The sequence below is a fragment of the Aquila chrysaetos genome, chromosome 5 (genome assembly GCF_900496995.4).
Source record: "Aquila chrysaetos chrysaetos chromosome 5, bAquChr1.4, whole genome shotgun sequence".
In the NCBI taxonomy this organism is placed as follows: domain Eukaryota; kingdom Metazoa; phylum Chordata; class Aves; order Accipitriformes; family Accipitridae; genus Aquila; species Aquila chrysaetos.
The window spans coordinates 12104756-12124983 of NC_044008.1; the positions used below are offsets into that span (position 1 = coordinate 12104756).

The 20228-nt window shown below is 38.4% G+C and overlaps 1 protein-coding gene across 5 annotated transcripts in view; it reads right to left on the reverse strand.

The window, feature by feature from the left end:
- Nucleotides 1-17828, reverse strand: part of CD36 (CD36 molecule) — a 37144-nt gene extending 19316 nt beyond the window's left edge. Inside the window, exons 1-2 of one of the 5 annotated variants that reach the window (XM_030015467.2) lie at nucleotides 17673-17828; nucleotides 3841-4077 (exon numbers count right to left, since the gene is read on the reverse strand). In XM_030015467.2, the coding sequence (XP_029871327.1) occupies nucleotides 3841-3960 (120 nt within the window). In that variant the 5' untranslated portion in view covers nucleotides 3961-4077; nucleotides 17673-17828. The other 4 variants (XM_041123845.1, XM_030015468.2, XM_030015466.1 and 1 more) reach the window with 4 other exon arrangements.
- Nucleotides 17829-20228: the final 2400 nt, after the last annotated feature.

Here is a 20228-nt window from a genome sequence, read left to right on the forward strand (position 1 = left end):
GAACTTCATGGACGGGCATCTCTCCCCTCTGGATAGATTCACTGTTTGGGGAAACTAGGATTTTTCGCCTTTGGTACTAGAATCAAAGGCATCTTTTCAGGGGGAAGTCTCCTTTCCCTGAAGAGTATCAGAGCTGAAATAGCTTAGCACTAATCTCCTTCAGTGGATCCCTGCCAAGGTGCTGCTGGTGGTGGTGTCATTTTGAGTGTGCTCTTCAAGTGACAGTTTCTTTAAAGAGCCTCAAAAAAGATTCAGAAAATAAATATGATGTTGAAATTTTTTAAAACCCTGCCCCTTCCCCCCGCATGCAGGAGTGGAAACAGCTTATCTAAAAAAAGATCTGAGAAACAGGTAAAGCAGTCTGGTGTTAGAAAACATAGCAGTGTGTTTTGTGTTGAAGCACAGATATATGTTAATAAAGTGGAACACAGGGAGAGGTAACATCTTGGTGTTACATGGACTTTGTTTGGGTTGTTCACCCACAGACTGTTCATGGGTGGAGAACAGCACCTGCCTGCTAGGAGATAACAGCCTATACCCTGATTGTCAAATTTCTAAGGGCACCTGAGACTGTCTGTACACTTACAGATGCTTTCTCTTTGCTGCAGCAACAGTATGCAGCCTTCCAGCAAAATATGTCCTGCAGTGTTTACTCAGGTTAATCTCTCAATCACTGAAACAGAGGAGAAATGAGGCTGGTAGGGTTCGGTAAGCTGCAAAGATGTGTGCTTAAGGGAAGCATGCTCAGGTTTCTGCTGCTAGCAGAACAAGAACGGTAAGAACTATTGATGGCATTGATTTTTGAAATTGAAGTTGTCCCTGTTTATTGGGAGATGCTAAGAAGTTCAGCTGGACTTGCTTGCGAGTAAATTGATGACAAAGTGATTTGATCAAATCTTGATAACAAGTTAATTCATGACAATTTGAGATGTTATAGTATGAAGTGTCCTAAAACTATTCATTCAGGAGAAAAAAAATTATTCAACATTTGTTTCTCTAATCCAGCAACAACATTTTACGGGAACATTCATTTTCCCTAGAAATACAGGTCTGGTCTTACTGCATTGCTGTCAACCTGTGCAAAGAACTGCAATTTACTCTGAGATAGGATATGCAGAGGAACAACTAAGGGTCTTTTTTCAAGCTGTGGACTGTGCAGAATTTAAGATATGATTTTGCTTATAATGGTGATATCTGAAATGGTTTTTCCCTTTCATAAATAATGTGGCATTTTGACATTTGATTTCACCCAGTGGGTGAGGACCTAAGTTCAGGCTTTGCCTTATAAGAGTACAAATGGAAATATAAATGCTTACAGGCCATATTTGAGAGAACACCTCACTCATTAGGGTTTTACCTGTCCTAGAGTCTCTATTCTTGAGAAATTCCAAATAAAATTGTCATTGGAACTGATCTGTTTCTACCAAATATCTACTTAAAAAAAGACCTTTCCAAAAGTGAAAGATGTGAAAAAAAAAAAAAAAAGTATTTTCAATATGGTCTGCTCAGCAGAGCTGTTTCCTTTGCAGTCAGCTCTATACTTATCTTAAATATAACTGCAGTGAATAACAAATTTTTTTTTTTCTTACTATCCCTTTCATCAACACAGGTAAATCAGAATTAATTAGATTCAGGTAACTCTTGAGTACCTGCTGAACTGATCATATATTTCAGCTGTTGTACCTTGGCATATCTTTTCTGAAAAGGAATAGTCTTAAGAGTCTCATGGTCTTACTGAATAGTCAGCATGCCAAATAGCGAGAAAATAATCTAGTATGACTTGTGCTTAGAAAAAAAAGTATCCGTTTACTTAAATAAATAAAGCCTCTACAAATTTACTCTTTTATGTCTTACATGAATACTGCTACAAATTTTCCTTTATGCATACATCAAACAAGCTGCCTTGAAATAGGTACAAGCATCTGAAACACGATCACAATGCAGAAAATTCAAAAGAGGTTGAGGAAAAAATTACTCGGTCTAATACTTTACCACTAAGAACTCATGCGGATATAATTCAGTACGTAGGCATTTGCAAACCATGTTGTAAAACTGGTTCATTACTATAAGTAAACAGATGAACACATAACATTGCTAATATGTGTAATTTGCTTTGAAAATACTTAATGGCATAAGACAACACTCTGGAGTAACTCAAAGTAAATTTCTAAGGTAAGGAGATTTTTTTATTCATAGAATCATAGAATGGTTTGGGTTGGAAGGGACCTTAAAGATCATCTAGTTCAAGCCTCTTACATCAGATGGAAGCTTCCAACACCTTCCACTAGACCAGGTTGCTCAAAGCCCCATCCAACCTGGCCTTGAACACTGCCAGGGATGGGGCATCCACAACCTCTCTGGGCAACCTGTGCCAGCACCTCACCACCCTCACAGTGAAAAACTTCTTCCTTACATCTAATCTAAATCTACCCTCTTTCACTTTAAAGCCATTAACCCTTGTCCTATCGCTACAGGCCCTTGTAAAAAGTCCCTCTCCAGCTTTCTTGTAGGCCCCCTTTAGGTACTGGAAGGCTGCTATAATAAGGTCTCCCTGGAGCTGAACAACCCCAACTCTCTCAGCCTGCCTTCATAGGATAGGTGCTTCAGCCTCTATAAATTTGAAAATTATTCTCTATCAAATCATTCTCAATGAAAATTATTCTCTGTAAATTTGAAAAATTAATGAAAAATACAATAAGAATTGGAAAATTCCTCCACAGTTAGGTTTTCACTGAGTTTGCTGACAAAATGTTATGTAGAAGCCATTTTTTCAATTTTTTAAAAAACGTGATGCTAGAATCTAGGCAGGGCCTCAACAGACAGTTTAACATTTCCTGACAGTTCATGTATCCACCTCCTCAATTGACTTCAACAGCTGTTAAGGGCAGTCTTTCAGAAGGGCCTTTGAATAAGTATCTCCACAGTCTTCAGCACTGCAGCAGATCATTAGGAGGACTAACCATCAGCCAAAGACCTAAGGTATCTAGATTTTTAACTGTAGGAGAGCCCACTTTGGCTGCCGTGACCCCAGGGAGACTCCATGTCTCCATAGTGGACACCCCAGGGCTTCCATGGTCTTTCACTCCAGATTACTCCATGATTTAGATGCTCAGTTATACACCCTTTTCACGACAGATTTAACAAATTAACTTTTCATTTTTATTTAAACCCCCCCTAGATTTTAAAGACATAAAATCATCTAAAAAAAACAGAAAAAAAAGTGTCTGTCAGGTCTACAACACTCTACTTCAATTACTCTTCACACTCCTTGAATCAAGGAGATTTGTATGATCAGATCCTGCAGTCTTGTGGAGCACATTGACTTGGATCATATAGTCACAGAATGTGAGCTGAATGCATGTAAGTCTAGGATTAGATTCTGCATCAGGAGTTTGTTTAGATTATTTGCAGTACGTAAATATAAGTGCATGGAATGAGTACCAAAATAAGAAAAAAATGCAGAAAAACAAATAAGTGGATCATCATGGGAAAAAAAAAAGAAACTGGAAACAATCATAATGAAAATGAAAATAAAAAATGCTTACTTCTAAATTACATTATTGAAAACACATCTTGAAAACAATATTTTGTCTTCTCATGTGAAGCATGAAAGAGAGCAGCCAAGTAAACATGGCAATATAATTAATATATTAAAAAAAATATTGCCGCAGCATCTATTCCCAGGGAAATTTGGATTGCATATATTAAAAAACCCTAGGTTTAATAAACAAAAAAAAAGGAAAGAAGCAGAAACAGAACACAAGATTTAGAAATAATGACTATTCAATAACCACAAACCATATAGACTGAAAAAAAAAAAAAAAAAGAAAAAGAATTTACCTTTTTTATTGCTTTGCCTATAAGGTGATCTCCAACAGGTATCAGAACTCCTCCAAAGATAGCCAACACAGCACCGATGACAGCCCCGGTGAGGAGCCCACAGTTTCTGTTACAGACCATTCCTCTCCTTTGTCAGGATGCAGGTAGACAATGTAAAAATGTCCTTGCTGTAAGGCTTGATGTTTTTTTCTCGCCTCTTGGTCCTGACAGACTCACTGATCTTCCTGAGAGAAGCTGCTAATATAAGGAGAGAGTGGATAAAAATCACATTCCAAAGCTCAAAGTACAAAGTGCATGAGGTGAAGCAGGTAGGAAGATAACATGTCAAAACCAGCCAGACAGTGACAGCCAGTGCCAAAAAAAAAAAAAAAAAAAAAAAAAAGTTGCATGTACTTTTGGCAAGCTAGTTACTTGTTACATATCATTAACTTTTTATTTATTCCAATTCTTTAAAAGACTGATAAGTGTAGTCTTAGTTGCACTAGTTTCACTAGTCTTTGTTTTGTTTTGTTTTGTTTTTGGCTCAGTTGCATTAGGTCAAACTGACATAATTACTACTCAGCTGACACTCTTCCTGAGGCAAGCACCTTCTCTAAAATCTCTCCGTGCCAAAGGAGGAGGCTATAGCCTTCTGCAGTTAACGCAGCCTGCAAATGCCCATGGCTCCCACTTCAGGCAAAACCAGGAGTTTACACCACTAGCGTGAGCTACCCAGGCTGTTTCTGCATTATGCCAGTAAGGAAGTCCTCAAGGTCCATCAGCACCTTGGTGGGAATGCCAGCCTCTAATGGGAGGCACCTACGAGAAGCCCATCTTTCCAGATCTCTGGCAGTCCACAGTCTACTACAGAAGGGATAAAACTTTGTTTCAGGCACTTCATGACAAAGGCATGGCTAGATTTTCCTTTTAGAGCTGCATTCTTACCATCACCTGGTTTCATCAATCCCAATTGCCTTACAGAAAGGCAGATTTCTTAAAGTGAGTCTGGATTTTGATCTTTGAAAGATGTAGCACCTTATATTTCAAGATCATTCAGTCTCAGAAAAAGAAATATGTCTGCAATTACTCATTGGAAAACAACAGTTGCTGGTAATATATGCTAACATATCTTGATATCTGGCCCCTAGTGAAAGGTGTTGTAAAGAAAATCAGAATGATACCAGTGCTGAGAGATATGGTAAAACATAACCTCCCAGTGATACTTTTTCCTGTTTGTTACTGTTTATGAATAACTGAGACAAAGAGCTGCCCAATTTGCAATTTATTCTTGCTCAGGAATTAATCACATCCACAGAATTTGCAAGTTTGTTACTTGCTTTAGACCTCCAGCTAACACAAAATCTGCTGTTATCTATTTTAGATGTCATTGTCCATATCCTTTTTATTCTTACCAATTTCTGTTTGTTAACACGTTGTGATCATCTCTAAATCAATTTTGAAGCAGGTATTTGTTGCATAGTTAATTACGCATTCAAGGCCAAACACAGAGAGCGAAGGAAAACAGAAAGATGAAGTGGAAGAACAACTCAGTCTGAATTCCCGGTTTGCTCAAGAGGATTAAAGGGCTAAAAAATCTCCATGGATTTCTAAATAGTAAAGCAAGTGTAGGAATAGCATGTGTTTTATTTTTGTAAACGCAGTTATGAGGTCCTTTTATTAAAAAAAGGACACATACAGCATGCACTGACATATAAGGTATCATGGTCAGCAGGCTAATGATGTGTCCTCCTATGTCCTACCAAACTCACAATTATATCATGTCCATACCTGAGCCCAGACTGCTCTTTTTATCTGCATTGAAAACCTACCTTTTGCCTGCTCTTGCACTAGCAGCAGTTTCTGGCTCCCTTGCCATTAACAATGACTATTTCTGTACATTTGAGCTCATTTGGTATTTTAATCAATTCTCTGTGGACATTTGCAAGCAGAATAACCAAAAGACTACTTGCAATCTCAGAAGAATATCCTTCCTATAAAAGTCAGCCCATCCATCCACCTGCCACCAGGCCATTCCTTGTGGTTCCCACATCAAAACTTTACCCTTTGATTGCTTTACCTGCACATCCAAGGGACCAAGTCCCTTTTGCTAGGGACTGAGAAGAGTCTCTTTACAGCTGTAAACCTGGCTTTTCTGCTGGAGGAGGTACACCTTATTTGAACTGCAGGTTTACTTAGTTGCTCGCATCTCTACCAGCTCTGTTACTCTGTGCCTTTGCAAGAACAGCAATAGAAACTCATCAAAGGGGTAACATTAAGAAAAAGAATCCATTTTCCCAGACTTTTCATGCAACTTGTTGCACTTTTCACAAACATAACTAAAAGATGACTTGACTGAGTTATAAAAACACCAAGTTATTAAACGCTCTTTGACATAGCGGATGGATGCATAATGTGGCTAACAGCAAACTTCAAAGCAAACTCAAGTTAGAAATTCAGTAGACCTGGAGAACTTTTAAGTGAAAGTAACTAGGACCAACTCTCATGTCTTTGTAGATATGTTCAGATCAAGATCTTCACTCTGTCAAAAGCAGAACCGTAATACGGCTGTGCAACTCATTGGATAAGTGGTGTTGGAATTTAAAAATCTGACTGTTGTTACACATTGTAGCAAATCTAAGAAGCAGAAATTCTCAGTGAAAGCAAATTCTGAAAAGTACATATTTCAAGTTGATTTTTCCCCCCAATGCTATCTATTCTAGCAGATTTTTTTTAAAAGTGTGGAAATACACATTTTAAAATTTAAATGGAAATTACCTCTTCCATAAGTGTTTAAAGAGGGCTTTTAGATATTGTCAGACTTTTTTTCTTGGCTTACATAGTGAAGCTTTTCAAAATCAACACATATACACCTTCCACTGAAATACATTTCCATGTAAGTTTCTACAAGCTGTTCCAATGGATTTATTGTGTGTTAGGCAGACTAGGTATCTAGCACTAGCCATAACCAGCTAGAAAGCAACTGGCTGCTAACAACTTGTGTCTATTCCAAGATTTTGCAAGTTGTAAAATATTCACCCTTCTCCCACCAAACGCAATGCAATAGCAGCCTAGACACATCTCAATTTATGCAATTTAAATTATCCATTACACAACTGCAATGAAGAGCACTCACAACGTAACACTCAGTTTCACATAGAAGTCAACAAGCTATTCTCACCTATCACAACTGAATGTAAAATATGAAGATTAAAGTAGAAACTTCCAGTAAGAATGCAACTGTGTCTGGGAACTCATATTCAAGGGAAAATTATTTACCTTAAGCAGAACAGAAAATACCATAACAAAATCAGATATTGTCTATGTGACTATAGTATCATTTCAACTTATATTTGACTACAGGATTAATAAGAATATTCACCCCATTCTAGAGTCTTGGGTATCTACTTTTTAATATTGTTTCAAATGACTTTAATAGAATATTGACAATGGAAATGGTCCATTCAAATCTCTGAAAAGACAGTTTATAAGCAACTGAATAGGAGGAAAGATGCAAAATGTTATTAAACTTTTTCTTCCCTACTTAACTTATACTTCTGTACATGCCAGTTTAAAGCAAGCCCTTATAAAAATAAAAAAATATTATCTGTATTTTCTTAATGATTTCTCTAGCTCTAACAGTAATTTTTAAACTTTGCTTGACAAGGCATTACTTCAATTCTGACAAAGGATTAGATTTATTGCTGCAAATGAGAGCCCCCAACTACATGGGGAAGAAGCAATGTGTGTGGTGAAAATTAAAATGGGTTTTGAAAATTCCTGTTAAGAGTTTCAACCCAAAAACCATGTTGTTTCTTTAAACATAATTCCAGTTTCTCCAAGGTCAGATGGTGCGATTAAAAATCCTGACATTATTAAGAGATACATTTGCAGGGAAGAGATTATTTCTACTTTTTTTTTTTTAGTCTTTGACATACTTTGAAATTATAGTTTTGAGATTTTTATCTGCAATAGTAAATGCTACAAATATCACTTTAAAAAGATGCATTTCTTATAAATTCACATGACTTCAGAACTGTAGTTTCAAGAATATTAAATATCAGAAGACAGAATGCAAATGGGAAAGCCAGGAATACTGAACATAAAATACCATTGCTAACACAGTAATGAACCATTTCACTAATACATGTAACATTTCACTGTTTCTTGCAAACAGCTTTGCAAAATCCTGCCATTATATTTTATATTACAAATAAATATTTTCAAGATTTCCACCAACTGATTTGAAAAGTATTTCTAAGAAAAACCCTTTGATTTTAAATGTTGTAGCATATGACTCACCTTGAATAAGGGCAACTGACTTTTCAGCTGAACATACAAGTACTTAACACATGACTTGCATCAAGTTACGAGAAGACAAGCAGGAAAATCTCCCCACCAAGCACATAGGCTCTAAACTCTGAGGGAGTGTTTATATATTCGAAGAGACGTCAGTTCCCTGTTTATCTTTTTTGACAGCAGAAAAAGTTAAGTTGTATTGGTGCTGGGGGGCGGGGGGGGGGGAGCGTTATTTTTGCAGTCTGACTAAAAGCCACTACCTACATCTCGTGGTAATATACTTAGCAGCTGCAATCTTTGTCAAATTTTGATCCAAGTGAGTCAAAGGTCAAGGAGACAAAAGGGTAACTTACTTATTTGGCTCCTGGTCACTCCTCTAATGTCCATTTGCTTTAAAATTGCTCATATTAGCAAGTTATGACTAACCAGTTCCTGACAGCTTCTTTAAGATACAGAATAGTTTCAAATATTCTTCGCTATATAGCATGCTCTGCTGTATAAATAAAGCCTTACTACTGCAGTCATTCTCTACCAAAATACAGGCTAAAGGCCTTTGCAGCTTAATCATTGTGATAGTATATTTTCAAGTAATAAAAATGAGGAAATGTCAGAATATTTTTAAAAGGGATTTTTCTTCACAGGTTGGATTACAACATTTCCTCACAAAGTGCTAAGGCTCTTCCTCTTACTGCAAGTTCAGTGAACATCATCCCAGAAGCTTTTTTTTCTTAATGTATCTAAAAATCAGTTATTTTTACAGTGACATCTGTGTAGACCAAAGTGTCACCCCAGCACAATGTCTACTAATAATTAGCAATAATCAGTTTGGCAAGCTTTTGCACAAATATTTTTTAAATACCTCCTCATCCCAGGTGAATTAAATGAATGAATTATTTTAAAAGATTCTTCTGGCAGCAGCAAGAGGAAATGGTTTATATTTGGCTTATTTAATTATAGAAGAGAAAGTACTCCCAAAAATAGATTCTTAGGTCCAGACTTTCAGGGTATGGCACTGAATAGTTCGTGATCCATACGTTTAGTATTTTCTCTGTGGTTTGACTGATTGTTTACTGTTCTGTTTTTGATATTGCCCTATTTGAAAGTTAAGCTTCTGTGGAAGAAGCTCCTTTCTTCTAATCTACTTCTGCTAAGCAAATCTAAGGTGGATGAAGATTAACGAAATTGAGGTTTTATCTCCTAGTAGCGAAAGCAGGAGTGAAAGTGAGCCTGCTCCTTTGTAAGCAACCTGTAGGACAGTCTTTGTACTGGCTTGCTGCCAGGGAAAGTTGGTGACCCTGACTAACTCCAGTTTCACCTCCTTGAAAAGTGGAGTAAAATTGCTTTCCTCTATTCTTTAATTAAAGAGTGGAGTTTAACTGCTGAAAGAAGCAGTCCTCCACACTATGGTTCGTATGCACTACTTCTATGAATATTAGCATTAATTATTTCTATTGGATATCTCCTCGTACAATGCTGTCCTGGGGATGCTCTTGTTGGGGATCCCCCAGCTTTCCTCCCAGGCTGCACTGCCTTCTTCACTGCTGCTTTGTCTCTTCTAAGGGGAAGTAATTCCAGTCACTCACACCTGCCCGTGGAGATGCTCCCTACCATGCTCATTTTCTCCATGAGCAGTGTATGGCATTCAGCGTGCACCATCCATAAGGGACGAAGATATCTACTACTGTCTTTTTGTTGGAATCCTAAAGGCACTAATGCAGATGTAATGAAGCTCAGTTTTCAACGTATACATGCTGAGTTATCAGCTGATTTTGTAACTTATGATATCTTATTAACATCCTATATAAGCAAAATCTCTTCTAGCAGGCAGTGCTTGGCAGTGAAATGAGGACTGCCAGGTTGAACTGCAGGAACCAGCTAAAAGGATTTGAATCTAAGAGAGAAGTTGTGCACTTTTGGATGTCAGTCATTTCTGTTTCTTAAAAACAAACCAAACCAAACCATAAGTACTCAATGGTCTTTCTGTGTTCTCTGGCTTCATATCAGAGTTCAGAGGTTATAGGGGGAAAATAGAGAGACACACAGCAACAGAACAATGACAGAAAAAGCAAAAAAAAAATGTACTTCATTGGAGTCCCCATTGTTGTGACAACAGGCAAACTGCCCCGCAAGGAGAAACTGTCAAAAAACAGAAGTAGTGTAAATGACACTCACGTGCTCGCTGAAAACATAGAAAACTGCGGGAAGTGGAAAAAGATAAATGCAGTTGCTAATTCCAGATGAAGTTCACCCACATTTCCTAGAATAAACATATTACTGACAAGAAAATGCTGAAGAGATGAGTGTGATTCCTGGCTTTTCTAGATATCTCATAGCAGACCCTTTTGGAAATCACTTTCCTTGGGGTGCTTCCTAAACACAGAGGGAACAAATGAGGAAAGATATCATCTTTCTATATGCCCTGAGATTCCTAAACATTCAATGCCTCCCCCTTTTTTTCTTTACATTAAGATCCCTTCCATCAGGGGATGATGTACCTTAATGGTACATATAATTTGAATTTTGAGGATGCCTACATAAACGTTCCCATATTCCTGTGGGAATTCTCTGATGTACAGTACAGCACAGCATGACTTTATATTCCCATGTTTCCACAGTCATGGCACTCACAGAGTTTTTCTTCACCTGCCTGTTATGAAACTTGTAAAAACTAATCTTAACATTAATCCCTTGCCAGACGTGGAGGTATTAGCAGATGCTAGCTGAGGTTAGCAAGCAAATTAGAAAAATCCAGGAAACTCCTGTCTATACTTTTGCACCCTCTGAATTTTTCAGACACTAACCTTTATAAAAAAAAAAACAAAAACAACCTTCTAGTTGTTAGATAAAGTGCCAAGCCCTGGGCAGAAGATGAGGTTAATGTTCTCACCATTCAAAATGATTTTCTATAACCCTTTGGGTATTCTTCCTACTTTGAAATAAAGGTGTGACAAATTATGTTTACCTCCTTTCTATGGTAAGTAAAAGCACAGATTTATTGTTTATCTGGCTTATTCTATTAGCATCATCTTATGTGGCTTCTACACTCCCTACCCAAAATCCTGTTGCCATCACTCAGTTGTCCTGTGGCTTCTCCACAGTTAAGTCCTACAAGAAGGGTTGTATCTTGCTCAGTAGTGAAAGATTTAAAGCATTGAGAAAACCTACAAAAAATAAGAACATGTGGCTCCTGTCCCCAAATAAGCTCTTTTGATTCAACACACTCATGTTCACTCATGTGCCCTTAGTTCTACTGAGGAGGAGAATGACAAAGATGAATCATCTACAGAAGAAAATGTGCAATATGCCACCAGCTGGATGAGACTTCTGCCCCTCCACATGTCTTGGAGATAGTGGAAGGTGTTCCTTTATAGGGAGTGAAATTTTGTATTCATGAAAGGTAGTTTGACTTCCTATGGAAATGAAAACCTTCTGTGTATCATGTCATCACACAATACATAAGAAGCAGCAGCACATGAGCTATCCACCCGGACCAACCTCAACAATTTACTTCACTTCCATTGCAGAAGAGCCTCCTCTAGTGAACATGGCCTATCTTCAAGTACTGCCTATAAAGAATTTGAATATATAACACCCAAATTATAAAAATAATAATATAGAACTAATACTGTTTTCCTAAATTATATGTTCGCTGTCTTTGTCTCAGCTACTCTCACTGTGACTGTTATTTTGTACCACCTCATTTTCCAAAAGCCACGTGATAGAACAGAGTTAAATGGAAGGAGTGGTCACCTCACTTTAAAAGAAGGAAGTATCAAGATATTTCAGTTGTTTCAGTTTTGCTTTTAATATCTTATCTCCAAGTACCTAAAAGAAAATAAAGACATAGCTTCATAGCAATAATTCTTTTCTCGTTTAAAGTGAATTACAAATATTTGTTGCAAATAACTTTATCCAGGTAAAAGTAAGCATCTGGCCTAAGGAAGATGACTTGGTTTCCTCTCCTCTCAATGGAGAGGTATGAGCACATCCACGGACTCATCCCATCTACCTTAAATGCTTATCTTAGACAAGGATGTATCATATCCTTTGGAGGGACTGATGTCTCTCCTTTAACTGCAGAGGATCTAAACGACTCATTTAAATTAGACATCTAACTTTTAGAAGGTTAGTGTTAGAACAGTTCCACTCAAACTCCCCCAAAACGTCTTTCAGTTCCTCCCCTCATCAGTGCACTGTACCAACAATACCAGGACAACTATAAAAGGTTCTGCTAAGTGCAAACAAGCTATGAAGCAAGAAGAAAATGCAATGAGAAAACTTCAAAATATTTACCGCCTGACAATAATGGAAAGTTTGGCCAAAGATTGCAGACGTGGTGTAGCATTTTTTTGCCCACCTTGCATCACAGACTTTTACTGCAGATGTGTTGGCCTTCAAAGCTTTCCATTGTATGCCCTGGGACATATTCCAACCACTCATATCAAGCAGACTTTGGATCCCTGAAAAAAGATCCTCCTAAACAAGCATTAATACCTGATTTCTCATCACAAGAACTTGGAAGACTCATTCCAAACTGCTGTGTACCTCCTTCACTACCCACTAAAGAGTCCCAGCTGTAGTTTTCCCAGCTCTGTGAAGTGTTTGGACCTAAGGTGCTGTCCCGTGTGATTCTCAGTGTGTTCTGATGATACGGAAAACATCCTAAAATACCATTGGCTCAAACCAACTTGGCAGCAGTACAGTGGAAACAGCGTGATATATTTGGCTCCTGCCAGTGATGAGTTTCTCTGTCAAACTGTAACTAGGTTCTTTAAGGGAAAAATGGGTGATGGAAGACCCAGCAGCTGCTTCGATTCATTTTTTTTCCTGGAAAATATAGATTCTGAGCTTTTCTTCACTGATTGTGGCATGCATAAACTGCTGCCTTTCTCAGTCCTCAAAATCACTTTTAAAATTTATTTTCAAGTGATTTTAGCAGAGGAATCAGGTGAAGAAAGCACAAGAGAGGCAGGGATAGAGCGGACTTTGATTCTTCCACTCCTGTGGGTTCACGTGAGAGTCACTCAGAACGTAGATAGGAAGGAACTTTGCAGAACTGAACCCAATACAGAAACTGTAATATAATAACTTAGGCTAAGTGAGTCCGAAGCAGCAAAGAGCTATAAAAATCTGTTACCTAAAGGGCTGGGTCAGTCTATTAATGCTAGAGACGTTTCTCACTGAAACCTAAGGAGGGCACAGAGAGGAGGCTCCAATGGTAGGGAAGAAAAATTTTGAAAGCAGATGACTTTTGAAAGCCAAGAGAAACTTAATAAATCTTGTCCCTACTTGGATATATTCCACTTCTTGCAAAACTCTTCTCCTTGGCTCAGGAGTCACAGAATAATGGGGAAATTCAAAACTCCTTCACTGGTGCAATACCTGGTTGAGAAATAGTCACCATAATGAATCATCCCAGACAATGGCAGTGGCTTTGATGAATGACTGGGTAGTCCTTATGGTTAGCTTTTGCCTACCAGCTACACCATAATTTTGTCTGTGTAATAAGTAAGAACAACATAGGTACAGGGGATTTTTCCGATTAATGAAGACATAAGTTTAAGATTAACTTTTGACATCTTTTTCTTTCAGTTCACATGTTCCAGACCTGGAGACATGTCCTTGGTCTGAGCAACATGCAGAAGATCTTCCCCGGGATTTCAGTTCAGCCTCAGACGCAAGGTATAAAAGCCACACCATGAGCCTACTGCCAGAAAAAAACCCTGCTCTTCATCAGGCCAGCACAAGAAGAAAGCTTTACTTAACCAACCGCATGGCCTAGGACAGTTGCCCAGCCCCACTTTGAGAATCAGAATCAGTGGTTGGGACAGTACCAGGAGATCCAGGCCTCTGCCAGCACAACATATGTTTTCTACCAAAAGAAAGGGCAACATAGGAAATCATCTGGAGAATTAATACAGGCCAAAGCCCTTTCTGATCAAGCTTTCTCCCTCGAGAGAAAATCCAGAGACTACAGCAGTGGCAGCAGAGAGTTAATAGAAATGCTCTCAGAAAAGCAGATTTTCCCCTCCAGCTGGCAGCAGAGGTGCAGACCATGTGGGTCTTGCCTACCAGTCTGGGTGAGGGAGCAATACTCAGACAGTGTCAAGAAAATGTGCACCAACTGCCTTGGAGTTTTTCACCTTTTATAGCCTTTCCCTATGGATCTGGTGAGCAAGGTTTTATTTAAACTACTTTATTATAAAAAAACTTTATTATACAAATTTTCTTATACCAAAGGATGCCTTTTCTCTTCTTTACTCTAAGTGCTAATGTGCTACTCTTGAGTGCATGACAAAAAAGGAATTTTTTCCTTTTTTCATATTTCTCTTGAGAAGATAGATACTTCATTACTACAATGAAAGTATAAAACATAGATTGTGCACGCACAAAAAAAACCCCAAACTAAAAAATAAAATCACCCTTGCCACAAGAGATACCTTGGCAGCAGCTGAAGATCTAAAGAGATTAGGAAAATTTGTGTAGCATTATTGCATATTAAGAAACATTAACAACTATGAAAAACAGAGCAGTTGAAAAAGTACTAGCAGTGATTTCTTGCACTAGCAGTAAATGAAGTAGGCAACCAATAGATACCCTGAACATATCAGATCATGTAATTTTCTGATGCTAAGATAAGGCAGTATTCTTTCAGATGAAACCATGTTACAGGAATATGCATATAACTATCAGTTACACAAAAAGCAGTTCCAAAATAAAATAATTTAACTGAAAAAAACCCTATATTTCTGATCATCTTCCTGATTGTGCCAATTACATAAATGCTTCTGAAGTCTCACTTGAGGACAGAAAAAAATCCCCCCAAAATAGACAGCTACAGACTACACTTTTTATGAATAGGACATCTTTGCCAAGTTAAAAAAAAATCATTGAATTAATATCATAGTTATTGTATCAGTTGAATCAGGTGTTGAATCAGATCACTAGCACAAGTTATTAGTATTTATACGACTATGTTATATTTATTGAGTTGATCTCAGGACTTCCATATAAAAAGTAATTTAAGATACGTTACGTCAGCATCTTTATTGGACATGAATTACAATTTTAAATCTACACAGAAATACACATATATGCTTTTTCCTATAATTAATAATTACTACAGTATTTTCAGATGTTTGTTTATAACACACTTATAAACCATATGCATTTTATGATCAGCCATACACTTTATATTCTCTTCATTCATATTTATTTTTGATAATAAATGTATATAAGCCTTTATATAATAGACTTTTAAATATAAGATAGTCATTTACAGACAAATGATTCTATACACTTGTTACAGTTTAAAACATGAATACACTCATTTTTAATTGCAATGTACAGTGAAATATTAGCAATATATTAAATATTATCAAGATAGTAATATGCAAGTGAAATACTTTGATTATCAGTATATTTACTCTTTCTAAATTTCAGTGAATGCTCTCTTCTTAGAGTTATAAACAGTCAAGAAATAGGGGCTGAACGGCATACCTGTCTTTGCTTTTAATAATTCTGGCATGTAAGAGCATTTGTTAGCAATGGGATGCAATAGTACAGTCACAAGAAACGAACACAATGTCCAGCTGTGTGCTGAGAAACTACATTTAGTCCAGGAGCAGGGTCACATACCTGTACGGAGGGAGAGCTGTTCTCACTACTCTTGCCACCAGGAACTGGAGAGTTGCAGCAGAGCCTGCTAAGTTAATTTCTTATTCACAGGAAAACCAAGTTGCTGTAACAACCCAGTAGCAACCCTGGCTGCCCAGTGCCCTACGAATCACTTGGTATTTCATCAGCCACAAAGAGAAATAGAATGTTGCACAGACGTTTAAACACCTTGGTAGCTAAACTGTCTGAAGTGATAAGGAATTACAAGACCTCTGAGCCAAAGGTAATACTCTTTCACACTTGCACTTTGCAAGAAAGACCGGCAGTAAGAAATCCTTTCAACCCAGACTCTGCCTCTGAGCTCTTTACCCTCTGCAACAGCCCAGCACTTGTAGGCAATGTATCAGGTCCCTGTTGCCAATCCAGAACAAGCTTAACTGAACTTGCTCTTTGCAATAACTCTTTGCAAACACAGTCTAATCCCAGTTAATCCTCACAACATGCGGGAAGCCAGGTAAGGCGTTTCATACTAGAGATGACTCTTCATATTTGGGCTTATTATACTTATTTACACAAAGTACAGAGACAGGTCAGAATGAGGGCTCACAGCTGTGAATACAGCTGTTCAAATTCACGGGACTCTTTCTAATGATTTCCGCAGGCTTTGGTTCAGAATTTTTTTGTCTAAATGAACATCTGAGCCAAGTGACAGTGTTCTTGCTTCCTCTGCCTGTCCTTTTGGATCTTTGCTAGATCTTTTTATCGTAGCAGTGATGAACTGTTTTAAATACTTTTTAAAAACTATTAGAGTTTTAAGCACTGTATTATTTTTTTTATTTGACCAGCAGATTGAGGCACCTCCTTCCAGTTACAGCAAATAGCATCAGTGAGCAGCCTGTCTGCCAAGGCCTTTCATAGTTAAGATAAAAACTGTCCCAGAGGGTTAACAGGACCCCGAGGTGAGTCAGTATGACAGGAGCTATAAAGCTACAGCACACATGTACTAACTCGAGAGACATCCCGTGGCATAAGCCTCTTTGCCTGGCTTTCTATGCAGTTTCTCCATCTCTAAAGTTAGACAGAAAATGAAGCTAGCAGGGAAAGGAAGGAAACAAAAATATTCCTTAAACTTCCATTAATCTGGATATTTTCTGACCTGTCCTCTTATGTAAATGCTGCTGTTCTACCTTTGGTTTTCTTGGAGTCCCATTGATTGCTTCCTGTGTGGCTTTCACATCTGCAGCCTCCAGCTTGTTGCCAGACTTCCCTTCTGCCTTCCTTTCTACATGTGCTTCCTTTTACTCCTCTTCCCTTACCCAACAATCTCCTCCCTCCTCCAGCTCTCTGTCTCTCCTACGTTCAACTCTATCATCTCAGCAGTCACTCCTCCATCAAGCATCTCCTCCGGTCTGTCTCCTCCCCCATTGAATTATCCTCTAGTTTTTTTCCCCCACTTCCAGAATTTACAGCTTCACACCAATTCTGTTCTTGTCCCCTGCCATTAACATTTATATTTCTCAAAATCTCCCATGATACTTTTTTCTTTCTTCTCCTACTTCCCTTCTTCTCCCTCTGCCTGAAGTCCTGGTATATAACCTTCTTGCATTATCAGTTAATCAAAAAGCTGATTTCAACCGAAACCAGATTTATCAGTGCTCTTTGGTACACAGAATAGTCTTACCTGAAAAGGTTACTTATAAATAATAATTAAGTTTGGTACCTTAATCCTGTAATGTGTTCTTGTTTGTGTTGCTTCCTAAAGCCTCAGAACAGTAAAGCCCATGGTACTCCTGCCCATTATCTTTTCCCTGCCCAGCTGACATTCAGCACTCTTTTTGAAGTCCTCCCACTCCTCAGAAAATGAATATTGAACAGCTTCACCCATACACAAAGAAGCAGATGTGCCAGGTAGGGAAAAATAAACCTCATCCTTGACTTACCTGCACCAGAACTGAGAGAGGATCTGAGATGAGGCTGGGAACAGCTCAGACTTCTTTGACTGCAGGGTCAGACAGGTTCAGTGGTCGAGCAGGCTTATTGGGCTACCAAAACCAGTGCTGTGCCCTTCCTTCCACCCTGCAACAGCTAGAAAGGAAATAGGATGTATCCTTCACCTCTTTCTCATGCTTTGAGAAGTCAGGGCACTCGTTAGTGTTTAGCGTTTAAAAACAATCCTTAAAATTACATAGGATAAAGATTACAGAATTGTAAACGTGCCATCACAACATGAAACACCCAGGCATGTTTGTGGCGGAGTGCACACCCTCCCTATAATTATACTCAGGCTTCTCCGATTTAGGCAAAAAGTAACAATAGTCACTTATCAAGTTCCCAAAATGGTATTGGAGAGGATTCAGCAGGACACTCCCAAGACTTTCTGGGTAGTAACAGCCACAGGATTACAGACATAGAAACGCTCAGCTTCTTGCAACCATTTCTTCCACGCTGCACTCTGCTCTGTTAGTGGTTTTCTAGTTAGTTTTTTGCCAGTCTTTCTTTCACAAGTCCTTTTCTCAGCTGCCACATTCTAACATGGACTTCTCCTCCTTTCCCTAAGCCTTGCTGTCAGGCTGTCTGCCCACCTCCTCTCAGAGGATAAATCTTGACCGTATCAGAACAGTACCTCTAAAAGTCTTGCATGTGCAGACTGAAAAGCTCATCTCAGCATTGCACGTTCATGTAATAGGGAAGTTTTTTCCACCTGTACTTCTGTGTGTGAGAACTGTTTTAACAACAGTTACACATTCTAGGTCTTATTGAACATTGTATTTTCCAAAGTCCATGTACCCAAGGGAGCATGCCAGTATCTTGATCAAACACCGTGGACATCTATCAGCTGATATTTGTCAGTTTACCTACCATGCCTCTGTCTATAGTTTTATTGTGTCTGTGATTCTAACGTACACGTGCCTAAATAGCATCTGTATGCACATTCAAGTAATGTGTACGAATCTCCTTATAACAGACAGAAACAACTGCAGTGGAGGTGAATTTTCATGGCCTCCCAACAGCTTTCCTGGCAGACAGCTTTAATCCATTGGGCTTATAAAAAACCTAGTAAAAGACAACTTAGCCATTTGGAGACATCAGATCCCAGTATTTTGATTCTTCATCTGCATGTAATGAGAAGAATCTTCATCTTGGCATGACAGGCTTATGTTGCCCCATGAATTGAGGAGGCTTGTGAGAGGGTCTGTCTTTTCTGGGATAGCAAACATGAGAACATATTTTCCTACGGATATTTTACTTTCCTACGCCCAAGTAAAATGTGAAGGCCCTCTTCTCTAAGGGCAATAATATTCCATTTTTGACCCAAGAAATATTTAAGCATTTATACATGCTTGCATGTATACATGAACACATGCAGGTGCCTTGTTTCAATTTCAAAGAATGTCTCCTGAAACTTAGTGTGTAGCTAAGCTCTTTACCCTCTTGCAACCTTGCCTATTGCCATTTTCCGTCATGCAAACACCCTGAAAAATATCACCTTTTCCTTGGAAACTTCCATGTATGTCTTACTGAAATGCGTGTGGCTGGGAGGATTTGTGCCTACACAGACCTTTGGAATTGTGTTATGATTCCCTGCACAGCCTTAACCAAGCCATACTTTTCATACCATTCAGGTTCCTCACCTGAAGAATGGGGCAGTAATACAGACCTATTGCTCTGGCACATTGCCACGCGTAGTGTATTGCTTCAACTGAAGTGCTTTGTGAGGTGTTACGGCCCTCTTTAATGTGGCTACTGTATTTCTATGTAGCCTTCATTTTCTTATGACGAAATTCATCCGTGATCAGATTCCCACTTTTAGAACTATGCCTCATCTAAATACCATTTTGATACTTCATGTTTAATTCACATTAGGCAGCGGGCATGTGCCCAGCGCACATTCTATAGATGGGACAAGACCAGCTTCCAAAGTATAGACCCAATGCAAAATGTGTTGACTCAACACATCACCTGATTTCACTTCCAGATCTTTCTGGATCACCTGAAAACATATCCTGTTTGGATCTTACAACTCTAAGCATCTAAATCCAGCATAAACCTGTCTTTAACTATACGAGTGACATTCTCCACTTTACTGCAGGAAATCTTCATGTTCTTGTTCCCTGTTGTGAAGGTGATGTGCAGCCCTCAAGCATCCTAGAAGAACTGAGCTAGTGCATTGTTTCCTGCGTGTGAACTTCAGTAAATTTTTTCAGGACTAAAAGTTAACAGATCTTAATTAAAAAAAAAAACAACAAAAAAACCCAACACTAACCAACAAAAATCATGCAGCAGACCGTAGCATTTTTTTTTTCTGAAAAATCTTGACTGCATTCTGAATCAATATGAGTATTGTGGAGCAAAAGAAATGAACTGTCATTCGGGGTAGGAATCATCTTTCCACATTTAGCTGTCCACATTGTAGACATCTGAATGTCTACCGGGAATCAAAATATGCTTTTCTAGGACTTGAGTCCTCTCACCCTTACTATATGGAAAATTAAAAG